This window comes from Euleptes europaea, chromosome 11 (genome assembly GCF_029931775.1).
Source record: "Euleptes europaea isolate rEulEur1 chromosome 11, rEulEur1.hap1, whole genome shotgun sequence".
NCBI classification, from domain to species: domain Eukaryota; kingdom Metazoa; phylum Chordata; class Lepidosauria; order Squamata; family Sphaerodactylidae; genus Euleptes; species Euleptes europaea.
Genome location: NC_079322.1, coordinates 18,269,902 through 18,280,664, shown reverse-complemented (window position 1 = coordinate 18,280,664; position 10,763 = coordinate 18,269,902). Strand labels below are relative to the sequence as shown.

General features: G+C 43.3%; 1 protein-coding gene across 2 annotated transcripts; it reads right to left on the bottom strand.

Moving 5' to 3' along the window:
• Window positions 1-1,402: 1,402 nt before the first annotated feature.
• LOC130484746 (cytochrome c oxidase assembly factor 1 homolog) lies at window positions 1,403-10,345 on the bottom strand. Of its 2 annotated transcripts, none has more exons than XM_056857831.1 (5): window positions 10,307-10,345; window positions 7,836-7,940; window positions 3,871-4,022; window positions 2,587-2,663; window positions 1,403-1,499 (listed from the first exon to the last, which is right to left on the bottom strand). In XM_056857831.1, the coding sequence occupies exons 2-5, from the start codon at window positions 7,927-7,929 to the stop codon at window positions 1,403-1,405; spliced, it is 420 nt and encodes a 139-aa protein (XP_056713809.1). In that variant the 5' UTR covers window positions 7,930-7,940; window positions 10,307-10,345. The 2 variants fall into 2 exon arrangements, with proteins under 2 accessions (XP_056713809.1, XP_056713810.1); XM_056857832.1 differs by lacking the exon at window positions 10,307-10,345 and adding an exon at window positions 8,536-8,570.
• Window positions 10,346-10,763: the final 418 nt, after the last annotated feature.

Here is a 10,763-nt window from a genome sequence, read left to right as displayed (position 1 = left end):
TTTGGCTTATTCAGACATGCATCCTATTAAAAACCATGTGGTGCGGACACCCACATGTGTTAAGATGCATATCTGGCTGCACGTCTTCTCTATATACCCTCATGCATTAGGTTGTTATGTATGTAGAATCTACCTCCGGTTGGGAGGGACTTCAGTTCATTTTATTCTTCCAGTAAAACTGGAGAGGCATTGAAATAGATGAGTGATGTGTTTTACTGTTCAGAAGAATGACATCTGCTTGATAAAATACTACATGTTAATCTTTAGGGTGCAACGCACTTGTGAAGGCTTTGTAATAGCGTGGCAAATGAAACTAGCGGTTGGCCTGTGGTTATCTTTGAGTTCTTATTCCCAGGGATGCTTCAAATAGGATGGTTACTTCTGGCTGTAGTACTGCCTCAGTACATATTACTTTTCCATTTTCTGTAATGTGTGAGAGAAAGGTGTACAGGCACAATAAAGGAGCTCTACTGTGGTTAATATCCCTCCTTTGAAGGCTAATGTTCACTCAGGCTGTCCTTTTAATAAAATGCGGCTTCTGTTGTGTTAAGAACCTAAATGAAATAACTAGATATGCAAGCAGAAAGTAAAGTAGGCTGTCTTTTTATGGACGAAATGGAAAGGATTTAATATGTAAGCATAATATGTAATTAGGGCTGTTTCAAGGGCCTAGGATCCAAAGAACTGCATAGCTAGATTTATGCACTCAAAGTATTATTCCTAATCACCAGTCAAAAGCCACTTTTGAAAGAGACCTTTTAAAGCAGGTAAAGGTGGTTATGGTATTTTCTTTTAAAATCGTACAGGACAGCTAACCAGTTTGAGCATGCCTAAACGGCTCTTTAGATTCCAGCCAGTGTTTACAGCTTTCATTCTTAGCAGAAGCCACCTGTATCAGAACCAGAACTGTTTATATATACGTAATCATGGTTGAAAGAAATTGATTTATTGAAGTAAGGAGTTGCAAAGAGTTCAGGTACTAAAACTGCAAGCTATGTGCATTAAATCGTATGACAGACACTCAGTTAGTGTAGGGGGTGTCCAGGCCCAGATCTGTTCAGCCACATGGTGAAGGTCTGCTATTGAACCATAAAATGCTTTCTGCAAAACCTTCAAGCCACTCTAAGCTCATTGGAATAAGGGGGGGGGGGGGTTAGTGCAATAGTTCCATCTCACTTTAAATCAACAATCCAGTCATAATTTTTTAATCCCCTCTTATATCACTTGAGCAGCTGCTGCCCTTTAGCGTCTCCCCCTCCCCCTTTCGTCTTCAAGCCTTGTAAAAGGTGGAGAGAGGTGGAAAAATAAGCTCTGTCTTTTAAAAAGATATGCACATTTTGCTCCTGTTGAAGGTGTTGGTTCAGCTGTTCGTCGGCTGTGAAGGTACTTGAGCAGGTTACAGTCACACATCATCCTGAATAGTGTTCTTCATCGATGAACAGTACACAGGTATATGGTGGCCATTTGAGAGTTGTAGCGTGGCTGCCTGCAGACGCCAGCTGACACAAATAAGAACCCTGTTAGTCACTTTAATATTGTAACATACCCCAACATCCAAAGAATGTACGGAAATACATTCCAGAGGCTACAGCAGTGTAAGTTGAGTATTGTGGGGGGTCTCTGGCATATTACAAGGGCTTTAAAAGAACAGGAAAATACTGTTAGGCTTACACCATTTACATTGCTGCACTGGATCCTTTCTCTCAACTGGATGCACATAATAACCTTTATCATGCAGGCTGTAGTGTTGGCAGACCAAAAGAAAATTTGGATATGGAGGATTCTGCTTTGCAACGATAAATGCATTGGCTGGGAGTACTACAGCATTGCTGGTGCCAGTCGTTTCGACATGCGTGGAACTTTCCGTCACACGCAGTTCCTCCTTCTAGTCCAGGAAAAGGAACTAGCTACCTTGTTTATGACCACTTCTTACATAAACCAGAAGAGGGTTAGCTTCCTGATCAAGAAGGCATAAAACCCAGAGAAAAGGACAGTGCTTCCTGCATGCATAAGCACATATGTGCTCAGTGAAGCTGCCAGGCACCATCTTAAGTGGGTATGCCCCCGTTCTCTCCTAAATGTGATGTATCATTATTGATGTGTCATGAGAACAAATTGGAACAGTAGCTACATTCAGATTTTTTTTTTTTTACGGTAACAAATTCATTGCTGATGCGAATTAAACGTTTAGTGGTATTAACTTAAGGCATCTTAATGGATGTGAGCAAAAAATATAAGGTGCAGTGTAGTTAAGCAAAAAAGACCCAGGGAATGTCAAAACCAGCTTTATGATAAAGAAGAAGAGTTGGTTTTTATATGCCAATTTTCTCTATCTTTTTAAGGAGAATCAAACCGGCTTACAATCTCCTTCCCTTCCTCTCCCCACAACAGAGGCTGAGAGAGTTCAGAGAGAACTGACTGGCTCAAGGTCACACAGCAGGCTTCATGTGGAGGAGTGGGGAAACCAACCCTGGTTCTCCAGATTAGAGGCTCTGATTCAGTATAAGGCAGCTTCATGTGTGTTCAAGAGTTTTAGAGTGAAGTTGAAGCAATTATCTGAACACCAACTTGTGTGTGAATATGTACCTATTGAGGGAGAAGTCTTTTTCTGAATTCACGTGAAGGTATCCAGCTGTCTTTGTTCCAGATACTGGTATCTTTATCTGCAAGTATAAAAAGGCAAATTCTTCTGATTTAGTATTTGATGAAATATGCTGGCACAAATGCACAGCTTGGAACAGGTTTCATATCTAGATACAGCTTCCAAATCAAAAAGTAACCGTCGGGTTGACCACTATGCTCTTTTATTAATATGCACAGCCAAGTATCCCTTTCTCCCTTGCACAAATCCAGAGCCAAGTCTTTATTAAACCATACCTACAGCATTTCAGCACAAGGAGACTGGCTGGGCTAAACCCAATTGTCCAATTATTACAGTAGATCCCAGACACCCTCCTATTCTTAGTCTCAATCCCGTTTTGAAATATGACTGCAGGCACTTTCATGTTCATGTGGAAGAGAACCATTCAATTAGCCTTGTTCCTGTTATTTTGCCGTATGTTACCATAGCAGCTCCAGTGCTGGTGTGGTAAAGTATGAATCCAGCCTTACTGGGCAAATGCTCAAGTCATTCCACCAGCTCTCACAAGTCAACCTCTGTTTATGTCACTGGTTCTTAACCTTGTAAAATTGGCCAGCTGTTTAGCAACTTCTTAATATAGCTCTGAGAGCCACTGTGGTTAAAGTGTCGGCCTAGGACCTGATAAACCCGGGTTCAAATCCCCACTTGTGCCATGGAAGCTTGCTGGGTGACCGTGGGCCAGTCACACACTCTCAGCCCTGACCCTGACTAGTATTATAGTGGGAGACCTCTAAGGAATACCAGGGTTGTGACCTGGAGGCAGGCAATGGCAAAGATCTTGAGAGAGAGACAGAGAGAGCTACCTAGCTCTAGATTTTCTTAAGTGTAATGAATTTGGGAGCTCTGCATTCATACATCAAGCTGATGCCAGGCAGATCTGCTTACTCTGATCTCCCTCACTGGATTGGGGCCTTGATAAATCCTACATCCACCCCCTAATTAAAATTTAGCCTTTTTGAACTTGCTCCAAGTTAGTGTCTGATTTTAGTTAGAGACCATTCAAATGCAGATATGGCAACTTACAGAATTTGTGGGCTGAACTAAATAGTCTTCTAGAGGATGCTGTGAATATTAGTGTTGCAGCACAGAACCTTTTTATGCTGATGCTAGCTGGAGGTGCACACTTCTGTCCTAAGGGTGAGCTGTAAATTACTCTTTTTATTGTGTTAGTATTCCCTGTACCTCCCCTCCCTTCCCCTTCATCAGGTTTTAATCCAACTGGCTGTTACCTGCGCTCTTGATTCATCAACACAATTGTGCTTGTCTGTCAGCTTGAGGTAATGTACTTTAAGAGGAGGAGCGCCAAGTGCCTCCAGGGCTTCTGGGTCCTTATGGAGCTGCTCAAGAGCCTGTTGATAGTACTGTGTTCTGGCAAAGCTCTCTGAACAAAAAAAAGAAAGAAAGAAAGAAAGAGGAAAAACCCATTTTGGCAGTTGTCCAGAAGAAACAAGGGAGATCTGCAAAGGGGTATTAATATTCAACAGTCTCATATGGAACGGTGTCTAATTATTCTGATTGGTGCTGCACAAAAAAAAAGACCCAAGGGGGCTTCATCCTTCTCCCCTGATTTCCTTCCCTCCAACAGGTACCCTCCGAACGGGTTTCCTCTATATATCTATACATTTTGCTAGGCATTTTCTTAATTTAATAGTTTTATTTCTTTTATAAACTAACAGACAAACATAACGTTACATAAGAACACATTAACATACAGAATTATCATCACATTATAGTTTACATGGAATTTACTTAATTTTTTAAAAAAACATTTCATCTTAATAATCAGCCTCTACATTTTCAGTGCTCTGTATCATCATAAGTTTTCATATCTGGTATAATTTTATTGTAAATCCATACATATCCTTAGTCATTTTTTAAAAAGTTTTATTCTGTTCTTAATTGCTAGCTATATAATTAAAAAAGACATTCCATTTTTCTTGAAGGTCTTTCATTGATCTATTGTGTATCAAAGAAGTTAGTTTGGCCGTGGTTGCATATTCTGTTACCTTCTTCCATTCAATTAAATCTGGGTAGTTCTCTGCCTTCCATTTTGCCACACATATTACTCTTGCCGCCGTCACCTTACACTTAAACAATTTACTATGTATTTTTGGAATATTGCTTGACAAAATTATTTAATAACATACTTTTTTAATCTAATGAGAACCTTTTAATATGTTTTGCTAGATAGGGCGAGACCTGCCTGGCATTATATGCACCCATTCCACATGCGCGCTGTTTGCTTAAAACAGATCGGCAGGGCTGTAACTGCCCACTGTTCAGCTTGCAGTCATGTTGGGAGCTGACATTGAAAAGGCAGCATTATTCAGACACCTAGCAGTAAGCCTGAGATGACTGGAAGGTTCTACTGCTAGTGCAAATCACAATCCCGCTCCCGTAGATGCTACAGCGCCACTCTTTGCCTCTCCCTGTGAAAGTAAAACCTGAATCGTGCAAAAAAGCAAATTTTATAGATTAAAATGTGCAAACTAAGTAAATTGCATCCATTATGCAAACGGGGGGGGGGGGAATTGCACAAGTTACACTGTTCAGCGGCTTGGAATACAGAATCTGGATTACCAAGGTACAGACCACTGAAGCGACTGAAAGTTAATATGGGCTAGTACCATGTTTTCCACATAGGGTTTCCATAGAGTCTAATTGCCAAAGTGGCCATTTTCTCCAGGTGAATTGATCTCTATCAACTGGAGATCAGCTGTAATAGTGGAAGAACTCCAGCTACTACCTGGAAGTTGGCAACCCTATTTCCACGTCATATACAGTAGTAAATGAATCTAGAGAACTGTTAGCACAGTTGCCTAAGCAAGCATCTACTCCACACTTCTGTTTACCCGGGCAAGGCTGAACAGGACAAAGGAAGGAGATAAGCAGCTCCCACAGCTGTTATTGTCCTAGATTCAGCTGTTGCAGGGCCCAGGGCAACTAGCCACAACTCTTTTCCTCACTCAATCCTCCTTCTCCACTCCCTGCCCTTCTAATGCACAAGGGATCCCTCAAATGCATGCACGACTCCACCCTTTGCTGCTGCAACTCCCCGCCTGCACCAGCCAGGATTTGCAGACTCCTAGTGCAACTCTCAGCTGAGTTGCCTTCTTCCAAGTCTGCTGACTTCTGTGGATTTAGAATGGTGTAGCAAGTTAGGATTGCACTGCAAGGGTGCTGCTTCTAGGCAATATGAGACGACCTCCCACTACTATTCCACAGTCAAGTGCGCAACAGTGCATGCGGGCCTGGAGTGGTGCTAGCATTTTGGGTATGTGCAAGGCCTTGAAGCAGGTGTATTCATGTGTGCCACTGTCTGCAGAGACTCATGAGGCGACCTCTGCGTGTAGAAGCCGTGAACTGGATTGTGCCGTGTGTTTTTAACATTGCCTGCCCAGAGATTGAGGGATGAGTATGAATGGCAGAGAAGTCTTATTAGTTTGTGAGTCAGTCTTGCTGCTGCAGCTCCTATTTGTTGCTAACACGTCAGCGTGGTTTCCATTCATGATTGCCCTTTTGGAAACAAGAGCCCGTTTGGCTTGCAATCAAAAGATCAAGCAGGACATTGTGCAAATAGCAGTTATCACGCCAGAGCAGGAACGTCAGTGATGCACAGGAGCCATTAAACACTGCAAACTAATAACCCATCTTCTCCCATTAGGCTAATGAAAAACAATTCTTGTAGGAGACTCTTAAGTCACTGTTTTGAGACAGAACATGGTAAACATCTCTATCAGTGTCAGCTACTGTTGTTTAAACACCGGGCTCCTAAATCTGTGGCAATCTTTCTGAACCACAAGTTTCTCTGACATATTTCATAAATGAGTCAGATCTTGTGTGCTAGAAAAGTATGTGAAATGAGAGTTTTCATACCTACTCGGGTGATAGAAAGGGCTGTCAAGTCACAGCTGATTTATGGCAGCCCTGTAGTGTTTGCAAGGCCAGAGACAGAAGTGGTTCGCTATTGCCAGCCTGTGTGTAGCAACCTTGGACATCCTTGGTGGTCTCCCATCCAAGTACTGACCAGGGCTGACCCTGCTTTGTTTCTGAGACCAGATGAGATCTGGCTAGCTTGGGCCATCCAGGTCCGGGCCACACCTACTTTCAGGAGTGCTAAAAGGAAGAGTTCTACTACAACAAACACGTCTATGTGTATAATCCCAACCTCCAGGTACTAGCTGAAGACCTCTTGCTATTACAACTGATCTCCAGACGATAGAGATCAGTTCCCCTGGTGAAAATGGCTGTTTTGTAAATTGGACTTTATGGCATTGAAGTCCCTCCTCTCCCCAAACCCCGACTCCTCAGGCTCCACCCAAAAAACCTCCCACCGGTTGCAAAGAGGGACCTGGCAACCCTATCTATGTGTATTGCAGCCTAAAACATATTGTATTAGACCCTGTGGAAATTTCCACTGTTTGGGTAGGGGAGATTTTTTACTGATGCTCCCCTTGATTAAGACTTCCAATTCTGTTTCAGGGGATCCCTTGTCTCCTTGAAGCAATATTTTATGGGGCATCTGAGGCAATCCTGTTCTGCTGATAGAACACCCTTGCATCAGTAGAAAATTTTCACGGGATCCATCCCATTAACACCCCACGCCAAGGCAATCCAAATTCTGCCCCACAAACAAGGTGAATTGCAAAAATTATGGAAACCTCGCAGCGAGATTAGAAAGCATCTTATGCTTAAATACTCCAGTTGTAACTCAACACGCCAACACTGCCCATCAGCCTCAGACACAAGGTGGTACTTCAAAAGCATCACAATCCTGTGCCACCATCTGCGTGAAACAAAATAGCAGTTACAAACTGAACGAGAATGAAATCTTGACAGCCGAAGCCAAACACCTTTGTCTGAAATGGTCTTTGCTGTGAACAGTATACAAGAGGAACAAACATGGATACAGCAGAAAGAGATGACAGAATGGTGGGGCGATACTACTATTAAAAAGCTTCCCCACATTAAAAAAAAACTTGCAAATTATGCACATAAAGGAGAAAAAATCTAGCTCAGCCTTCTTTCCGTTGTGCTGGTTTTCTGTTTGCTGGACATTTTGTTTTTTAGGTGCGTGGGCATTAAAAATGTGGTTTCCCGTCACCCACAGTGCAAAGCACTGTAATCCATTCTGCCACCTCAGTCTGGCGAATGTGAAGACCTGATCTAAGTTGCTAACCATGATGGCACTTACTCTGCATGAAGTAATACATAAGAGAACATCCCCCACCGGATACAATTCCCAGATAAATAGCCATTTGCTGCAGTTTCCTCAAAGACGCTGGCATGATTTTCTTCCCTGAGGGGAAGAGGGAGAGGGAAAAAAAAATAGGCTTATTGTATACGAGCAAAATAGGGGAATTTTGCCAAAAGTCTTTTCAATATTCCAGCAAAACAGGCCTGAATAAAAGCTCTACATGCAGCATTCAGTCAGTTCGGGGGCCCTGCGGTTCAGTCGGAGGAAATCCAGGATGAGAACTGAGCAGGCTGGATACCTCTGCTCAAATGCGCTCATTCGCTTCTTTTGGAGATGCCACTGTTTTGCTAATTGCCGAGAAGAAAATGACCTCCCTGGTGTGGCCCATGGCCAGAAAAGTGGCATATTGTTCTTGCCAACTTCCCATGCGTGCCAAATAATACGGGGGAAGTATTCAGGCTTTTTTTTGTGGGGGGGGGGGAGCAGATTTACCTCAAACTGAAATGCCACACTGAAGGAGTAAACACCGGGGGTGGATTTGGCTAGGAGTATTTCAGAAGGAAAAGCCAGACTGACTTCATTACCAGTAAGCATACGGTCTGCGTTTCAGTGGCTTTCAGCTTTCACTCACGCACAAAGAAAGGGGAGGGGAAGGGAAATGATAAAACAGGAAGGTTTAGCAATGGACTTCCCTCACCCGCTTGGTTTTCTTCCTGCTACTTGCCCTGCCTGTTTGCGAGAACCACGTTCTCCGTTGCCTGAATGACAGAACAAAGTAGTAAATACCACAGAGAAAGGAAAAGGGTAAATGCCGCTAAACAGCAGGACAAGAACAATGTACAACTTTTCCTTCTGTCATACCACTCGATTACTGAAAAAAAGATGATCACCGTGTCAGGAAAATGTCTCCGTTGTACCCGACCTATATATGCGTCAGCCTGGTCTTCCTGTCTGAACGTTGTTTAGCTCTTCGTTGATCCATGTTCAGGGGTACATCACAGGTGCCGAAGCAGGGGGTTAACATAAGGCCAAAGCCCTCCCCCCCACTCTTTTGGGTCTCCAAGGATGAATTCAGACAAACGTGGACCAGTGTGCATGTAGCTGTTTTGTAAGTGGGCTGCCTATATTGTCCTACCAAGTAGTGAGATCAATTTTGCCTCAGTTCTCATACAATGCTCTCCAGCCAATTAGGTGGGAAACACTCTGCCTACAGGGTTGCGATATTCACATATGCACCCCATTGAAATGAACCAAAAAGAAATACAAAGTGCTCCCGTGTGACTCCCATCAGCTTTGACATGACTGGTTGGGAGGCTGTTCCAAGACAGCATATCCCAAGTGTGGCAGAGAAGCTGCGGCTACTCAAAGGCTGCTTCCACATGGGGATTTATCCCAAGATGGAATGCAGGAAATCCCCAGGTTGAATGGGGACACCCAACACATCATGCTCATTCCATACACTGCGCTCGTTCCTGCCCACATGGTTTCTGAGCATGACTCATGGACATCCCAAGGATTTCCCTTGGTCAACTGGATCAAAAATAAATCCCCCCGGATCTTGTTCAAAAGGGGAACTGTGGAGTGGCTGCAGGCATGTGGATGCTCTGCCTCAGCCACTACTGGGAGCTTTAGCTCTATCCCTTCCCTATTCAGCCCCTTAAAGGGCTCTTTTTTCTTTTGCCAGCTGAGCCCTGCTACGGTATTACAGCGCAGCTCTGCTGGAAAAGCAAGGGAAAGGGTTTTTTTTCCATGCCACGAAGGGCACTTCTCGGCACTGTCTGTCAATTCTGCCCTGTTTGCACAGGTGCAACACCGAAAGGTGGGGAGGAGCAGGAGATGGGGAAAGCAGCGAGTTCAGGGTTGTGTTTTTCACGCCCCTGTGTAGCAGCAGCCAAAGAGGCAAAGCATCTGATGATTCACATCTTCAGTGGACAGAACAAGAGGAAACCGTAATAGGGGAACCTTTTCCCAGAATAGTATTGCAGCTGGGGGGAAACCAGCATGCCACAGCCACGTTATTACTGGGTAAAGTTTACTTATACCTGCTAAGGTATGACTGGTGTGACCTTCCTTCTCTTTTTCCCATTGGTTGAGCATCCTGAGAGCAGTCAAGAGCGCAGCCAATAGAACTCAAGTAAAATCCCCATCACGCATCAAAGTTATTTATTTAGTTAGTTAGTTTTGATTTGATTTCTATTCTACCCTCCCTGGCCAAAGCTGGGCTCAGGGCGGCTAAGAACAATAAAACTATCAATAATAAAACCATATATGACCATTATCATTAAAACTTCATTAAATAGCCAAATCTAAAATTAGTCAATTACAATAAATTAGCAAGGAGCAGTAGCCAGAAAAGCTCAGAAACCACAGTCAGCATCCCCCAAGTAAAATTATAATACCATGGGGGAGGGATAGGGAGGCAAAATTTATGGGTATGTGTATATATATACTGTAATGATGTGCTGTACCTGTTCAAGTTCTCTCCTGCATATCCCTTGATCTGAGCCACAAACAATAGTCTGAAAACAGAACAAAATGCGTTATTTTTTCCAGCTCCTTTGAAACAGACATTATTTCCTTCTCCCCTGCCCTCCATAGCCACATCAAAAAATGCCAAAACCAAAACAAAGAGGAACTTTGACACTGGGAACTGAGAAAAATGGAAACTCAGACCATTAGAATGGAGTTATATACGCGATACACCCCACAAGTCACAGAACATAGCTTCTTTTAAGAACTCTGTTGCTTGAGGGTCTAACCCCTTTTTAAGTGATTGCACATAAAACAGATGAATGCCCCACCACATTGCACCTCTCTTATATTTTCCCCTCTTTAAATATATCTCATTCAAAAGTGGGGCAAGGGGGGGGATGACAACAGTGAGACATTTTCCTATGAGTGAAATGAAGGTATGGGGAGTATAAA

Excerpts from the sequence above, each read along its gene's own strand:
- LOC130484746 (XM_056857831.1), bottom strand. The coding sequence starts at position 7,929 with ATGCCAGCGTCTTTGAGGAAACTGCAGCAAATGGCTATTTATCTGGGA. Across the intron at positions 2,664-3,870 it reads TTGATGAATCAAGAGCGCAG|ATAAAGATACCAGTATCTGG; the intron begins GTAACAGCCAGT and ends TTATACTTGCAG. Across the intron at positions 1,500-2,586 it reads AAAGACTTCTCCCTCAATAG|CTGGCGTCTGCAGGCAGCCA; the intron begins GTACATATTCAC and ends TATTTGTGTCAG.